At 39.1% G+C, this 18,237-nt stretch overlaps 1 protein-coding gene across 9 annotated transcripts in view; it reads left to right on the top strand.

Annotated features, from left to right (window-relative positions):
- Positions 1-18,237, top strand: part of MTMR3 (myotubularin related protein 3) — a 125,979-nt gene that overhangs the window by 56,868 nt on the left and 50,874 nt on the right. For 3 of the 9 annotated variants that reach the window (XM_065903735.1, XM_065903739.1, XM_065903734.1), the window contains 2 exons: positions 6,162-6,214; positions 8,954-9,039. The exons of 5 other annotated variants lie outside the window; for them this stretch is intronic. In XM_065903735.1, the coding sequence (XP_065759807.1) occupies positions 9,037-9,039 (3 nt within the window). In that variant the 5' untranslated portion in view covers positions 6,162-6,214; positions 8,954-9,036. The remainder of the gene's footprint in view (positions 1-6,161; positions 6,215-8,953; positions 9,040-18,237) is intronic. One more of the 9 variants, XM_065903740.1, reaches the window with a different exon arrangement.

Genomic DNA, 18,237 nt, shown 5'->3' with positions numbered 1-18,237 from the left:
TTGTCATACATTGATATGAATCAGCCATAGAGTTACACGTATTCCCCATCCCGATCCCCCCTCCCACCTCCCTCTCCACCCGATTCCTCTGGGTCTTCCCAGTGCACCAGGCCCGAGCACTTGTCTTGCTTGGCTTTTAATTAATTTCTAGTGATTTGAATGTCTGGATTTTCTCTGTCAGTAACCAAGACTTAAGTATTTGTTTTCTGATAGTTTTTTTTTTTTTGTAGGTGTTAGGGAACATCTCTCCATTTACCATGGTGAACCTAAATGTTGCCTCACAAAGCTAAATTTAAAATTCTTAATTTCAATAGTAAAATAATACCCCCCTTGTGACTTCTGGTGGAGGATATAGAGTCAGAAGATAACACTACACATTACTCATAGAAATTTATAATCCTATTAATAATTTAATATATCTGAGTTAGTAGTATGAAGTGAGTGTTTTCTTTATAGAAGTGATTATAGAGCAAGTCAAAACATTAAAAAAACTCTTGAAGTTATTTTTACCCTTTTTAGTAGGTTGTATTATATCTTCAGTTTTAATTTTTTCTGGTCATCACCAGAAAATGGCTTCACTGAGTTTTTCAGGTCTACTATATCCTTCTACTTTGCTGTATATTCATTCTGTTATTTTTGAGAGTTTGATATTGAAACTCAAACTAAAAATCTTCTACTTAGAAAATAATTGTAATAGTGGAACTATATAACTTTGTTCTGTATTTTCCAAGTTTCCAGTAAATGTGTTATCATACTTGCATAATTTAAAAAATAAGAGGAAAAAAAGAAAATGTCTTCACCAAGACATCATGTATGAATTTAAAAAAGACATCATGTATGATTTATGCTTCCCCTCTTCCTATCTTTTGTGTAAGGAGTAAGTTTAAAAGGGAAACACTTGTAAGAAATAAGTGATTTTAAAAGGTACAAGTCAAATTTGCTAAAGTTGGTTTGATCCCAGTTGATCTTTCTGAGAAGGTGGTCAGGGCTTCCTGCCTTCTTGAGATGTGAAAAGCAAAAAGGTACATCTGAAATGCAGTCAGATCTTAATATCTAAAAACACTAGAGCACAAATTTCTTTGCTTTTGACACCTCACATTTTGGGGTTCCGTTTGGAAAAAGCAACTGTCAATGTTTGAGTCACTTAAATGAAGACATGTGTTCTTAAGTATTGATCAGTAACTGAAATTCTCTCTGTTGCATCATCTCCTTTGAGGAGTGTATTCAGAACTTTTCCACATTAAGAACAAACAAACAAACAAACAAACCTGATAGAATGAACCATACTCTTGTACTACTAATGTATCCACAGAATTATACAAGATTGATATTTGGTTATCATCTATTGAAACAGAACTTGTTAGAGTGAACGTTACCGTAAATATTGCTGGTTCAAGAGACTTATTGCTCTTTGATGCAGAATTGAGATTATAATATGGAGTTCATCTGGCAATTTCTGGACAATTTACTGGATTTTTGTTTTTCAAGAAGATGGTTGTTTTTTTGCTTAGGAAATGATAATATTTTAACTGCTTATCTATATCCTACAGCTGGCAGAGGAATGCATACTCTGATCATGAATTTGTGTCTGGATCCCTGTAAACATACAGACTTTAATGTTTTTGAAAGAGGTGGAAAAGACATACAGCATCTTTTAAATTTTTTTTTTAAAGTAAATTAATCTCGTTTGGAAGTGTCACTGAGCCAGGACACTGACTCAGTTTTACATTTAGTTTTTTGTTTGTTTGTTTGTTTTACTTTTTTTAAAAACATGATCCTTATAAGTAGGGGGGAAAGTCCCAACTGAGAGCATTCAGCCATGCCTTTTGAACTGCTTCTTGGTTTCTATTTTAGTTTATAGTTGACTTCAGCAGCAAACGTTTTAGAAAACTTGAGGTTTGGGATATTGTATGGGGAGTAAGACCAAACCACAGTAGTTTTACTCAGCTGATAAGTTTTGGGATTTATGAGTGATTAAATCATCTCCCCACCATGGAATAATCTCCCCAACATGCCATGGAATCCTAGTTTGGGAAGGTCATGTCATCCATCAGATATCCAAAAAGTTTCTAGGCATAAATGGAACTGAGAAACTGAAAAGCTCGCCCAAAGTGGTCTCAGTTGTAAGTCATTTCTTAAAAATGACTCATTTAATTACTTTATTTTGCCTCCACACTCAAGTTTTACTGTCAGTGTTTCTTACTATGCAATACATATGCAAGAAAAGCCATTTCTTTCACATATAGTGAAAATAAAAGATTGTTTTAAAATTACTCAGTATTGTCTTCTTAAAGTTTTGAACTCTCAATTATTCTTGCATTTGAAAGTGGGGGGAAAATGCTTCTTTTTTTCTTTTGAAGTTTAAAACGTACCAGAGCCCCAAAAGTGCTGCTTTAACTACCCTTTCTTCCCCTGAGTCCCACCCCTCCACCCATATTATAGGAGTACTGACTTGAGTCTCTTAAGTTTTCCTCGTGTATTTGGTTTAATCTAATTGGTTTTTGTAGTTTAGATTCCCTTGTTTTATTATAGAAATAGTCCAGATTGGTGTGCCTCTTTGCCCTTGTTGAAGCTGATATAGTAGTGGCCTAAGATGATGACAGACTGTTCCGTGTAGATGTCCATTCCTTAATAGCCTTCTCGTGACCTCCATGCCCTTCCTCTTAATCATTTTCTTATTATCTTCCTGAAGGACCTTGTGTACAGTAATATCTTGTATTTTAGCGCTTAATAATCAAGTATGTCTGTCTTTAGTTTCCTCTTAAAGTAGATAAAATTTTATCCATAGTATATTATATGATTGTAAACAATTTACCGTCTTAGTTCAGTTCAGTTGCTCAGTTGTGTCCAACTCTTTGTGACCCCATGAACCACAGCACGCCAGGCCTCCCTGTCCATCACAAACTCCTGGAGTCCACCCAAACTCATGTCCATCGAGTCGGTGATGCCATCCAACCATCTCATCCTCTGTCATCCCCTTTTCCTCCCACCCTCAATTTTTCCCAGCATCAGTGTCTTTTCCAATGAGTCAGCTCTTCGCATCAGGTGACCAAAGTATTGGAGTTTCAGCTTCAGCATCAGTCCTTCCAGTGAGTATTCATTACTGATTTCCTTTAGGATGGACTGGTTGGATCTCCTTGCAGTCCAGGGACTCTAAGAGTCTTCTCTAACACCACAGTTCAAAAGCATCAATTCTTCAGCGCTCAGCTTTCTTTATAGTCCAACTCTCATATCCATTCATGACCACTGGAAAAACCATAGCCCATCAAGTAACTTCGAAAGGGTTTTTTTCCCCCTTGCTACTCCCCAGATGGAACGTAAAAGTGACCATCATTAACTCTTGCTCCACATTGCTGCCCAGGTTGTTCATCAGTGCTGTTCATCAGTGCTGAATGTGCTTAAGAATCCATGTTCTTAGATGCTTTAGGTTATTGCTTAGATTTAACATAACCACTTTACGTTCTACCTCTTCAAATGCATGACTGGTATCATGGGATACTGTCTGGGTTCATGAGACAACAGCTTGTGGCACCAGAGAGCTTCCTTCTTACTTACTCTACACGGCCTTTATCTGGCAGATAGTCTGAAGAGCCATGGGCAGTGTTTAAAGTTTGGTTGGCAGTGTTTCACAGTGGCGTACTTGTTTCCAACTAAGGGGGTGTTGGTTGTGGTACCAGGGGTCATCGCTGGCCTTGAAGCAGGCCTGCCTGAGCCTTTCTTTGAGTCGTCCTGTTGCTTGGTCCATGTCTTGGAGCTTTACACCTCTGGAAGCTTTACACAGTTTTGTATTAATGGACTTCTCCTATCTTTGACAGAATAAATTACCAAGTAATTTCTGAAATTATGTCAGATGATTCTTGTAGTAGATAGTAATTTCTTTGAAATAAATGGAACACCATCAATTCTTTCTTACCCCTAGATTTGACCTGTCTCCTGAATCTAATCCCATTTTACCCCTAATTAGTGGCTGGGCATACATTTACTTGTGAGGCCACCTTTAAAGCCAATATATCCTATCTGGTGTTGCTTCCTTGGAAGCTGCCCTTCAGTTCTTAACAAAACCATACTTTTCCTACTCACCACAGGGCTTAGAATTTTGCAGTTATCTCTGCCAACTTGCTCTGCCTCCTTTTCTCATTCCTACTTAATTACCAAGCTTAAGCAATTAAAGTTTTTCACTCACTTTGTTGGTGCCTCTGCGTTTTTACTATCATTAAGATATTGGGCCCTTAGCAGTTCATATCTGAACTACTAGTCTGGAAACATTGTAAGTGACTTTTCCCCTCCAAACCATCCTGCTTGCTGCTTTCTCATATGACCCCTTTGGTATTATTAATCTCCTGCTCTTGAAGCTTTTGGTTTTATGCCATCGAGTGAAGTCTAGACTCCTTAGCCTGGCATTCAGGGCCCACAGTGTTTGCTGTCTTTTTAGTCTCATTTCCCTGAAGATGATTGGTATTCTAACCTACTCTCTGTTGCTCAAAAATGTGTTTTCTTCCCACTGTGGTATTAGTATCCATCCTCACTTGGCTTACCTCCCCCTCTTTCTTTTTATTTAACTTCCACCTAATCTGTAAGGCTAAGTCATTCTCCACCTCCTGTGATGACTCCCTGGGTGTCTCTTTCTCTGAACTCGGAGCACTTGCATGTCATTGGAGTTGCCAAGAAGTATCAAGAGTACTACAAGGTTTACAATGAAATGTCTCATTGTTTCTTGCATTTAGTTCTTATGTGGAATGTGCCATCATATACTGATATATTGTCTTATCTGGTTGTTTTTTAACAGCTAAGGACAAATAGACCCAGCATCTGTTCTTTTTGACATGTGTTTTCTTATTATCCTAAATAAAGTTCATAGATGATACACTGTACCTACAGACATAATTTTAAAAAATTAATAATAACCTTACTGTAGTATAAAGGAAAAATGAATGAAAATAATTGTAATTTGTATTTCAGTGTTCAAATACTAAGCAAAAATTATGTTTTAGCAAGAAAAGTTCCTGCAGATTTAAAACCTTTAAACTTTCCTGCTCTACTGTGTTGTACCTCATTAAACAGCAGAACCAATATTGATACTAATACGATTTGTATCTCAAGTTGCAAATTATGAATAGCCTTTTTTCCTGTAGAGTGTATTGTTAATGTGGCCCAGCCTGAGTTATAAAATTTAAAAGTTACTGGGAGACAAAAATAACTTCTTGTAAAATGGTTAGAACATTTTATAATTACATATTTAGCCTCCTCTTATATGGTTCTTGTATAAAAAGTGTTTTCAGAGGTTATGGGAATAATGCAAAATGCTGACTGACTCCTTGATTTTAAGACTTTGATATTTTGTGCAGTCTTGTTCATATATGTGACTTTATGTCACATAAACAGCTCGAAAGGATAAGTTGTCTGCAAATACTGAGAGAAGTCTTTACAAAGGAAATCCACCTGCAATGCAGAAGACCTGGGTTTGATTCCTAGATTGGAAGATTCCCCTGGAGGAGAAATGGCCACCCACTCCAGTATTGTTGGCCTGGGAAATCCCATGGACAGAGGAGCCTGGGGGGCTACAGTCCATAGGGTAGCTAGAGTTGGACATGACTTAATGATTAAATACTAGATTGACGAGGTCTTTTATCTCTGTAAGGGTCAGATTGTTGCCTCTTTGTGACAGGAGTTCTTTGTGTTTAGACTACACTTTCCTCTTTTGATCTTTTTTTCTCACACACAAAAGATCCTTTGGTAGAAGCCAATAATGTGTACCAATTACCTTCAACTCCCAAGTCCGTGTCTAGATCTCCTGTGATTTTCTTAATTTTTGAAAGTACTTGTTCCTTTAGTGGCAGAGGTTTACCTGAGAATCCATCAGAAATGATGTTAGGTTGACAGAGCAAAACTCTTAAAGAGAAGTATTTGTAGGTTCTTGGAAACTTCTGTCTATATGGTTCTGCAGTTTCTAAAGGCGTGCTAAGGCCTGAATTGGCCCCTTTTTGCACAATTAAGCATTCTAAAAGTGGTGGACTAAGTAGTTCACATTGTAGCAATTTAAAAAATAATGTATTGTCATGGCATAACAACTTGCAGAGAAAAGTCTTGTGGGAAGATCTAACTGGCTTAACTTGATTCTTAGGATATTTGTCATTGTTAAACTACTGGTTTTTCTTCTGCAGATTTTCTTGTGAAACCTTCAAATAGAAAAAGTTCTTCAGACAAACTTCATTTGGTAAGTTTGTTCCCCCTACCCTTCACCCCTTACTACACTCTGCTGTTTTCAGGCTGCAAAAGACAATTGACAGATTAATTTTGGGGCCCTGTTAGTGGACATTTAGGTGAACTCTTGTATGTTCACTTTAATGTTAAATATTAAAATTTGGTGGTCTCTCCCCACCATCAGGACTCAAGCCAGATTATTTTCCCCATATGTAATTGTGCCATAGTATAATATACTATGCCTAGAAACTTGTATTAAAGTTGAGATTAAATGAGTTGTAGCCTTACTCATTTGTTTAAAATAATTTTAAGCATGATGTTCTTTTAAATTGAAACTTGATTCTTACTTTGAGTTTTCTTAAATTATTAAATCTCTGAGAAAATCAAGGCTTTGTTACTAGACTTCAATTCAGTTCAGTTCATGTCTGACTCTTTGCTACCCCATGAACCCCCAGCACGCCAGGCGTCCCTGTCCATCACCAACTCCTGGAGTTTGCCCAAACTCATGTCCATTGAGTTGGGGATGCCATCCAACCATCTCATCCTCTGTTGTCCCCTTCTCCTCCTGCCCTCAGTCTTTCCCAGTATCAGGGTCTTTTCCAATAAGTCAGCTCTTCGCATCAGGTGGCCAAAGTATTGGAATTTCAGCTTCGACATCAGTCCTTCCAATGAACACTCAGGACTGATCTCCTTTAGGATGGACTGGTTGGATCTCCCTGCAGTCCAAGGGACTCTCAAGAGTTTTCTCCAACACCACAGTTCAAAAGCATCAATTCTTCGGTGCTCAGCTTTCTTCATAGTCCAACTGTCACATCCATACATGACTACTGAAAAAACCATAGCCTTGACGAGATGGACCTTTGTTGACAAAGTAATGTCTCTGCTTTTAAATATGCTATCTAGGTTGGTCATAACTTTCCTTCTAAGGAGTAAGTGTCTTTTAAATTTCATGGCTGCAGTCACCATCTGCAGTGATTTTGGAGCCCCCCAAAATAAAGTCTAACACTATTTCCCCTGTTTGCCCATCTATTTCCCATGAAGTGATGGTACTGGATGCCATGATACTAGTTTTCTGAATGTTGAGCTTTAAACCAGGTTTTTCACTCTCCACTTTCACTTTGATCTAGAGGCTCTTTTGTAGTTCTTCACTTTCTGCCATAAGGGTGGTGTCATCTGCATATCTGAGGTTATTGCTATTTCTCCCGGCAATCTTGATTCCAGCTTGTGCTTCCTCCAGCCCAGCGTTTCTCATGATGTACTCTGCATATAAGTTAAATAAGCAGGGTGACAATATACAGCCTCGATGTACTCCTTTTCCTGTTTGGAACCAGTCTGTTGTTCCATGTCCAGTTCAAACTGTTGCTTCCTGACCTGCATACAGGTTTCTCAAGAGGCAGGTCAAGTGGTCTGGTATTCCCATCTCTTTCAGAATTTTCCACAGTTTATCGTGATCCGCACAGTTGAAGGCTTTGGTGTAGTTAATAAAGCAGAAATAGATGTTTTTCTGGAACTCTATTGCTTTTTCAATGATCCAGTGGATTTTGGCAATTTGATCTGTTTCTGCCTTTTCTAAAACCAGCTTGAACATCTGGAAGTTCATGGTTCACATATTGCTGAAGACTGGGTTGGTTAATTTTGGGCATTACTATACTAGCGTGTGAGATGAGTGCAATTTCAATCTAGTCTGTTCCCACCCTACAGCTAGAGCCATCCTTTACGTCACCTCATACCATACTTCCGATCACAACTGCATAAGGCTCTGGGCTCTGCTACTTCTTTGATGGCCTCTGTTCCCTCACTTTCATTGATGATAAAGCATTTGCTTTGGATATTGAATCCCAGACTTCCAAAAATATGCTGTATTCGTAGAAGTTTAGTGAACTAGAAATGCTGGCTTTGCATGTAATGTATCTATTTTATATATATGTATTTTTTTAGAAAGCTACTTATTAAAGTGATAGTGTTCTTACTAGCCTGAGTTTCTTGTTAGGTATTCCTCCCCCACTATTATAGTTGTTTCTGAAAACCAGGTAAAGGTATTAGCACAGTTTGGATTTTCACTAAGCATAGGATATTGGGGTAAAATGCTTTTTTCTTTCATGTTTTGTTTACTAAATCAGTTTGCTTCCCATCGATGGGGAGATCCATTTTGAATTTACAGAATTTACAAAAACATGCTATATAATATTGTAAGAATTATATTGTTGTTATACTGTATTTGCATTTGCAGGTTGGTTTTAATTATTGCTTTATTATTTTCATCTAAGGTTTATAATTTCATATTACTGTCAACTTTAGGAGCATGAGCCTTTGCAACTTTTTTTGCTCAAATAGATTACAGTCAGGATGATTTTCACAATCCTTTAAAGGAGTTTGGATTTGACTAGTGGATTGGCTGGGTGATTCTCAGCTTTTTCTTGACTGACTCTGGTCAAGTCTTTAGGTCCTTGTATATGCAGTTCCTTTAATTAGGGTATGGCCAAATGGGAAATTGGGCTTCCCAGGTAGCGCTAGTGGCAAAGAACCCCCACCAATGGAGGAGATGCACAAGATGCTGGCTCGATCTCTGGGTTGGGACCATCCCCTGGAGGAAGGCATGGCAACCCACTCCAGTATTCTTGCCTGGAGAATCCCATGGACAGAGGAGCCTGGTGGACTACAGTCTGTAGGATTGCACAGAGTCAGACATGAGTGAAGCAACTTAGCACGCACATGGGAAAATTACCAATTTTGTCCTTTCCCCCCTGCCAAGTTCCAGGCATAAAAGAAAGAAAAGGCTTGCCAAGATACTGAAGAAGGGACGGAGATCTCTCCTCCTAATCTGGGCCTCCTGTCATGGTAAGTACAAAGAAATAACAAGACAATTGGACTTGAACTCTGTGTTGACAGTTAAGTGAATACTAGTAAGTTTATAGTTACCTGTCCTCAGAACTCTCTTGTCTGTTTTCTTTTATTGTTTATTTAGTATCACTAGTAATAATTTGAGTATTTGAGTGTCTTAGAGCAGTTTTGCATCTATTCACTTGAATCATGTGAGTTAGATATTGTTTCTTTTCAGTCAGATAGTGTAAATAGATTCAAGACCAAATGTTTCTTGGGCTTCAGGTTTCTTATTTCTTTTCTGGGAAGGAAGATACAGTAAGAAGCTTTTCTCTGTGTGTGTGTGTGTTGCGTTGTAGACCATATTCTTTATGAATTTACCTTTCTGGATGAAAGCAGTCCTCTGTCTTCCCTGTTTTTCCTCTTTAACGTTTTTATCCCAAAGAAGATGAAGTAGCTCTGCACAACCCCTGCCTGCATCTGTGACTTAAATGAGTGTATTTCAGTGACTTGTGGGCCATTTAGGACCCACTTTAGGCAGAGAAGTGGGAGCAATGAGCCAGCTACATTTCTATCAGTCCCGAAAATATGTAAACAGTGCTTCAAGGCTTAAGAAAGAAATGGTCCTCTGTAGTATTGTCCTGCTTCTACCTTGGTGATATTTGCTAGATCCAAACTGTTTCATGCTGGCGCACAAAGAAGGAATTGAAAAGGCCATGTTAATTTCAAGCATCATTAGGAACATGGGTGAAAAATGCCATTCAAAATTAAAAACAAACTAAAACCAAAAACACTAGTTGTATAGAAGTGTCGTTAAAATGAGAAAGGTAACTGCTGTCATCTTTAATCTTTGCCAGTTTTTTTCTTAGTTTATGGGCACAACGGCTTTCTGATGTACCCTATACCCAAGTACTGACGAGCTTTTCTTTATACTGTATTATTTTATTGGTTTTCGTGAGTTTTTAATGAATTGAAAAAGCGTTTGCCTATTATTTATATGATATGTATGCCGGTGCTAGTGAATCGCAAGTGATGGGCTTATGAAAGCAGCTCTGTTGTGTACTGAAATGTCCTTCCCTTATCCGCACAGCCAGTGGCGTGGCCCTTGCTCGGTGCTGCTGGCGGCTCTGGTGCCTGCAGACAGCCTTCACGGTGTGCTCTGGAGATGGGGGTGTGTGTGCGTGTGCGTGCGTGTTTGCACGCAGTGTTCAGGGAGCCAGTGTGACCATGTATCTTAAAAAAAAATCTTTCATTAAGCAGCAAGCAGCTTTATAATAACTTTTTAGAAGTACTCATTTATAATTCTTCCACCAAAGCCCATAGTTGTATTCCTTTCTAACTAGTTTATGTGCCTATGTATAGTTCATGTAGTTGGAATTAAAACATAATTAAATTTCTGTTTTGCTTATTTCACTAAATGAATTAAACATTTTTCCTTGTTGACTCGTTGGACTCCTAATGGTTTTTTACTAGCTACCTAACACTTTGCAAATTGTTGAACCATTGGTTTAAGTAGTATTAATTAATATTTTCTGTTTTAGCATTTTGATTACATGTTCTTAATCCTTATTTTTCTGTGTAGAGAATTCTGAAGCACTGGTTTTTCTTGAATATCATCCTTTCATACTTTTAAAAAATTCTTGAATGAGGTTGCGATCTTTTGGGGAGGTTAAGCATTAGGAAAATGTTTTTATGTTTCATTATGGAAGATCTCAAACCTATGCAAATTGAAAATAGTGTGAGGAACTCTCATAAGCCCCAATAGGCATCAGCCAGATGCAGTAATTAGTTCATGACCACACTTGTTTCTTCTGACTCCCCACCCCCACCTCTTTGGATTTTGTTGAAAGAAATCACCAACATTATATCAACAGAAATTTTTATTTTTGATGACTTTTAATGCCAGTCTTAAGAATGGTAACTAAAATTGACAATAAGACTGATAATCACTGTTAACTTTTACGTTTGTCATTTAAATATTTCTACACATATGTGACTCTAAAGAGTAATTTTTTAAAATCATGCAACATTTATATATAAATTTAGTTTATAGACATTTCCACTGGTTAGCCTCTACTCCCTATGTTCTTTAAATACTTACATTTAATGTTGACTTCCCCTTGACTTATAGACTGACTTCTGTTACCTGCATAGTTTACCAGGCAGCAGAAGTTAGCCTGGAATTGTGGTGATGATCTGTTTTCAAGATTTTATAGTGACCCCACATGGAGCTGGTGGGGATTAAAAAGTATGAGATCTGACCATTCCCGGTGTTCCTCAGTGATAATCAGGAAATTGACCATGTGGATTATATTCTCTTTCTCTCGTCCTAGTAAACTACTGCTTGTAGCCAGCCAGGAGAAATTTGTTTTCACGGCTCTTAACAGGCTAACACCTGTCAGACTTTTTCTCTTCCTTGCCTTCGTCTCCTTCCAGCTCTTCTCCATCAGCCATCTCAAATTTGGCCTCCCTTTTCCCTGTGAAACTCAGTAACCATAATAAATTAGGCAGTTGATTCAGCTTATGTTTAGCTAAGTAATATTTTTACCATTCTTCTTGCAAAGTCAATAAATAGTCTATCCTCAGTTCAGTTCATTCACTTAGTTGTGTCCGACTCTTTGTGACCCCATGGACTGCAGCACGCCAGGCCTCCGTGTCCATCACCAACTCCCAGAGTTTACTCAAACTCCTGTCCATTGAGTCGGTGATGACCTCCAACCATCTCATCCTCTGTCGTTCCCTTCTCCTCCTGCCTTCAATCTTTCCCAGCATCAGGGTCTTTTCCAATGAGTCAGTTCATTGCATCAGGTGGCCAAAGTATTGGAGTTTCAGCTTCAGCATCAGACCTTCCAATGAACACCCAGGACTGATCTCCTTTAGGATGGACTGGTTGGATCTCCTTGCAGTCCAAGTGACTCTCAAGAGTCTTCTCCAACACCACAGTGTAAAAGCATCAATTCTTTAGCACTCAACTTTCTTGATAGTTCATCTCTCAGGATTAGGATTAGAATTAGCCTATTTTAATCCTTGGGAATTAAAGCCATTTTTATATACAAGGGGGAGAATCAGTTCAGAAGCCGTACATGTAATGTGTACTGGGACAGTCTTATAAAAAGAGCTTATCTTTTGTTTGACTGTAAAAAATTGTTTCTTTATGTTCTTGTCTTGCTGGCCAAATTCTCATTTGTTGAAAAGTTGTTAGTTTCAGTTTTCAGTAATTATGTAGGTTATATACATTGGCCTATATTAGCATGCAAGTAAATATGCTAGCAAAAATGAATTGGTAAATCGCTTCTCTAGTTTTTTTTTTTTTTTAAGCGTGCTATATTATTTTAATTCTGCACTATTTATAGATCAGTAAAAATCTAGTTAGGGAATCACTTAAACAATAATCTGTGAAATGATCTTTAAGAGAATAAAAGTGTTCTGTTGTAGTTGTTTAGTTGCTAAATCTTGTCCAACTCTTTGTGACTCCATCAGTTGAAGCCTGCCATGCTCCTCTGTCCATGGGATTTCCCAGGTGAGAATACTGGAGTGGGTTGCCATTTCCTACTCCTGGGGATCTTGTGACCTAGGGTTTGAACCTGTGTCTCCTACATTGGCAAGAGGGTGCTTTACCTCTGAGCAACCAGGGAAGCCCCCTTATGTGTTTAGGTGAGTTTAAAAAGTTAATGTGATGCTGAGTAAGCGTGTTTACAATGTACTTTTATGTGGTAATTTTTAAAAGGCTGCCCCGCCCCCAGTATTTCTCACTTTTCCTGCCTATCCTCTATTGGTTTTTGAGAAAAATAATCCTAAATCCAAGGTTTTTCCTATCGTTTCTCTTTAGTTCTGAGTGTAAATACTTGGTGTTCTTTAAGTCAAGAACTTTCTCTTAAGAATGGAAATAGCTTTTTGCCTTTTTAACCAATTCTACCATTTATAGAGAAAATGAGTTCCTTTCAAATAATGAGTGTGTCCCTGTTCCTTCACCACATCATTGACTTCAGAGGACATGAGTGGAATGGAATAAAATGGAACTGACTGACTCAGAACTGTACATCTAACAAGATATTTTGGTTTATAGGAGTGGAGCCATTCTTTGTTCACTCTAGGTAGTTTTATTTTTGGAGGCTCCTAGCCACATCATATCAACCTGACTAAAACACACCAACTTCATTAAACTGTTAATTTATTTATTGCTATAGTATAAATAACTGAATAGATTTTTATACTTTTGCTTTTGAAATTATTCTCAGCTATGCTTTTTGACAGTGATGGTGAATACGTAGCAACTTCAGGGAAGCGACGTGACTAACGTGGTTGTGATGTGCACCAGCAGCTCTCTTGCGCAGCATTTACTTAGTGACAGGCTTCACGCGTGATCGATGATGGTCATGGAGTATGTGCAGATACTGTGTTGTCAGGGAGCATTTACTTAGTGACAGGCTTCACACGTGATCTGCGATGGTCATGGAGTATGTGCAGATACTGTGTCAGGGAGCATTTACTTAGTGACAGGCTTCACTCGTGATCGGCGATGGTCATGGAGTATATGCAGATACTGCTTTGTCAGGGAGCATTTACTTAGTGACAGGCTTCACGCGTGATGGGCGATGGTCATGGAGTATGTGCAGATACTGCTTTGTCAGGGAGCATTTACTTAGTGACAGGCTTCACGCATGATCGGCGATGGTCATGGAGTATATGCAGATACTGCTTTGTCAGGGAGCATTTACTTAGTGACAGGCTTCACGCGTGATGGGCGATGGTCATGGGGTACGTGCAGATACTGTATTGTCAGGGAGCATTTACTTAGTGACAGACTTCACGCGTGATCTGCGATGGCCATGGAGTATGTGCAGATACCGTGTTGTCAGGGAGCATTTACTTAGTGACAGGCTTCACGCGTGATCTACGATGGTCATGGGGTACGTGCAGATGCTGTATTGTCAGGGAGCTTTTAACAGGAGTCTGGCTGTGTGCTGTTTTGGATCTGTCATGAATCCTCTGTTCCTTATTAATTCCTGAATATTGGAATTAATATTGGGTCCCCGTGTTTGTCTGTCTGTCTGTCTGTCTCTCTCTCTGTCTATTTCTGGCTGATTCCTTGGAACGCGAAAGCTGGCTGTGTAACTGTTGCAGGAAGGGGGACCCCTTCCAGGGCTCAAAACTGGGCTCTTGTCTAACACTTGGAAATGGATTGTCCGAGGAGACACATGTGCTGACAAAGCAAGAAATTTTATTGGGAAAGGGCACCCAGGTGGAGAGCAGTAGGGTAAGGAGACCCAGGAGGACTGCTCTGTCACATGGCTGGCAGTCTCGGGGTTTATGGTGATGGGATTAGTTTCCGGGTTGTCTTTAGCCAATCATTCTGACTCAGGGTCCTTCCTGGTGGTGCACGCCTTGTTCAGCCAAGATGGATGCCAGAGAGAAGGATTCTGGGAGGTGGTTGGACAGGTGGTGTCTCCTTTTGACCTTTCCCGAACTCTCGTGGTTGGTGGAGGCTTATTAGTTACCTATTCCTTACCAGGACCTACTGTTGTAAAGCAACTCATGCAAACAGTTACTATGGTGCCTGGCCAGGGTGGGCGGTTTCAATCAGCGTGCTTCCCCTAACATAACGCTGGGAATATTAGCTTCTTTCCTTCTTTCACTTTCTCATCATCTACTCTGGACCACCAGGTTCCAGGCCATTAAAGGACCCCAACACTATATGAAAGTGAAAGTGTTAGTTGCTCACTTGTGTCTGACTCTTTGTGGCCCCATGGACTGTAGCTGGCCAGGCTCCTGGGTCCATGAAATTCTCCAAGCAAGAATACTGAAGTGGGTAGCCATTTCCTTCTCCAGAGGATCTTTCCAGCCCAGGGATCGATCCTGGGTCTCCTGCATTGCAGGCAGATTCTTTATCATTTGAGCCACCAGGAAAGCCCATTAAATACTATAAACCTGTTTACGATAGGGACTTGAGTGTCCATGGGAGAGGGGTGTATCCTGGAACCAGTCCCCCCTCAGATACTGAAGGATGAATGTGTCTGGTAGTGGAATATAGAGGAGCAGCAATTCTCAAAGTCTTTGGTCTGAGGACCTCTTTTTACATTCTTGATTTCTTGAGGACCCCGAAAAGCTTTTGTGTATGTAGGGTGTTTCTGTCTGTACTTAACTATCAGTTCAGTCGCTCAGTTATGTCCAACTTATTGCAGCCCCATGGATTGCAGCACGCTAGGCCTCCCTGTCCATCACCAACTCCCAGAGTTTACTCAAACTCATGTCCGTTGAGTCAGTAATGTCATCCAATCATCTCATCCTCTCTTATCCCCTTCTTCTCCTACCTTCATTCTTTCGCAGCATCAGTGTCTTTTCCAGTGAGTCAGTTCTTTGCATCCAGTGGCCAAAGTGTAGGAGTTTCAGCTTCAGCATCAGTCCTTGCAATGAATGTTCAGGACTGATTTTCTTTAGGATGGACTGGTTGGATCTCCTTGTGGTCCAAGGGACTCTCAAGAGTTTTCTCCAGCACCACATTTCAAAAGCATCAATTCTTCGACACTCAGCTTTCTTTATATAGTCCAACTGTCACAATCCATACGTGACTACTGGAAAAACCACAGCTTTGACCAGGTGGACCTTTGTTGGCAAAGTAACGTCTCTGCTTTTTAATATGCTGTCTAGGTTGGTCATAACTTTCCTTCTAAGGAGTAAGCGTCTTTTAAATTTCATGGCTGCAGTCACCATCTGCAGTGATTTTGGAGCCCAAGAAAATAAAATCTGTCACTGTTTCCCCGTCTCTTTGCCATGAAGTGATGGGACCGGATGCCATGATCTTAGTTTTCTGAATGTTGAGCATTAAGCCGACTTTTTCACTCTCCTCTTTCACTTTCATCAAGAGGCTTTTTAGTTCTTCTTCACTTTCTGCCTTAAGGGTGGTGTCATCTGCATATCTGAGGTAATTGATATTTCTCCTGGCAGTCTTGATTTCAGCTTGTGCTTCATCCAGTCCAGCACTTCCCATGATGTACTCTGCATATAAGTTAAATAAGCAGGGTGACAGCATACAGCCTTGAGGTACTCCTTTCCTGATTTGGAACCAGTCTGTTGTCCATGTCCAGTTCTAACTGTTGCTTCTTGACATGCATACAGATTTCTCAGGAGGCAGGTAAGGTGGTCTGGTATTCCCATCTCTTGAAGAATTTTCCACAGTTTGTTGTGATCCACACAGAGGCTTTGGCATAGTCAAGAAAGCAGAAGTAGATGTTTTTCTCAAACTCACTTGCTTTTTCGATGTTGGCAATTTAATCTCTGGTTCCTCTGTCTTTTCTAAATCCAGCTTGAACATCTGGAAGTTCACGGTTCACATACTGTTGAAGCCTGACTTGGAGAATTTTGAGCATTACTTTACTAATGTGTGAGATGAGTGCAGTTGTGCAATAGTTTGAGCATTCTTTGGCATTGACTTTCTTTGGGATTGGAATGAAAACTGACCTTTTCCAATCCTGTGGCCACTGCTGAGTTTTCCAAATTTGCTGGCATATTGAGTGCAGCACTTGCATAGCATCATCTTTTAGGATTTGAAATAGCTCAGCTGGAATTCCATCACCTCCATTAACTTTGTTCCTAGCGACGCTTCCTAAGGCCCACTTGACTTTGCATTCCAGAATGTCTGGCTCTACAGTTGTGATCACATAATCGTGATTATCTGGATCGTGAAGATCTTTTTTGTATAGTTCTTCTGTATATTCTTGCCATCTCTTCTTAGTATCTTCTGCTTCTGTTAGGTCCATACCTTTTCTGTCCTTTATTGTCAATTTCTGTCCTCTATTGCCCATCTTTGTGTGAAAAATTCTCTTGGTATCTCTAATTTTCCTGAAGAGATCTCTAGTCTTTACCATTCTGTTGTTTTCCTCTGTTTCTTTGAGTTGATCACTGAGGCAGACTTTCTTATCTTTTTCCTTGCTATTCTTTGGAACTCTGCGTTCAGATGGGCATGTCTTTCCTTTTCTCCTTTGCCTTTCAGGGCTTTTCTTTTCATAGCTATTTGTAAGGCCTTCTTAGACAACTATTTTGCCCTTTTGCATTTCTTTTTCTTGGGGATGGTCTTGATCACTGTTTCCTGTACAGTGTCATGAACCTCCATCCTTAGTTCTTCAGGCACTCTATCAGATCTGATCCCTTGAATCTATTTGTTACCTCCACTGTATAATCGTAAGGAATTTGATTTAGAAGTCAAAGCTTAAAGTGTTCATAAATTCATTTTAAAAGTACCAATACCAATTTCCCATAACATTTTTATTGAAAAGTAATGGTTTTCTTATCCGGCAATAATTAATGTAAAAGAGTGACATTGTTTTACATTTTTACTGTTTTAAAAAAAATATTTGGCTTAATAGATGATAGCTAGGTTCTCATATCTACATCTGCATCCAGTTTGTTACAGTGTATTTTTTGAAATAAATGAAGTAAATCCAGCCTTACTCAGAAGTTAAATGAAAGAGTACTTTAATTTTTTCCAGGTAGTTGTCTGTATTCTTCTATTACACATCAAAACTTGACAAGTGTTAGTTCTTTGAAGGTTAGTTGCAGTGTGGAATTTGAAGTCTTGTCAGTGAACTTTTTGTATTATGTTAAAACCATCAGTTGTCTTGCACTTTACTACACTTGATCTTAGCCAAAAGGCCGAGAATCGATTGTCTTGCACTTTAAATGGATCTTTTATCCATGTATGATTTTGTAACATCATGAACGGGTCATTTTGAAAATAATGAATAGTGAGAAAATGAGGAATGCAGGTCTTCCAAAGGTAGACAAATTTTGCAGTAAAATTTCTTTTAAAAATCACACTTGGTGGTATTGCCCCTGGTCATATCAGAAAAGTATTTAGTACTGGAAAGCTGTAAAGTTCCTTGTGGCAGATGATAGACTTTCCAGAATTGAAATTTTCTCATTAAAACTTCATCACTGGTAACTGATGTCACAAGGTCTACTGAAGTCCAAATTACCATAGTCAGTTGTTCTTTTAGTTGCAAATGGTGCTCATTCATTTTCAAAAGAAGTTGCTAGTTCAGCTTGTAACTGAAACAGTTGCACAGGTGGTTTACCTTGAGACAACCATAATACTTCAGTGTGCAGCAAAAGGCTTTCATGTGTATTTCCTCTTTATTTTTTAATATTTTATTTTATATATTTATTGGGCATGCAGCATGTGGGAGCTTAGTTCCCCAACCAAGGATTGAAACCATGCTC

This window comes from Muntiacus reevesi, chromosome 13 (genome assembly GCF_963930625.1).
Source record: "Muntiacus reevesi chromosome 13, mMunRee1.1, whole genome shotgun sequence".
NCBI classification, from domain to species: domain Eukaryota; kingdom Metazoa; phylum Chordata; class Mammalia; order Artiodactyla; family Cervidae; genus Muntiacus; species Muntiacus reevesi.
The sequence above is the reverse complement of the archived record's forward strand: the minus strand, read 5'-3'. Positions and strand labels throughout refer to the sequence as shown.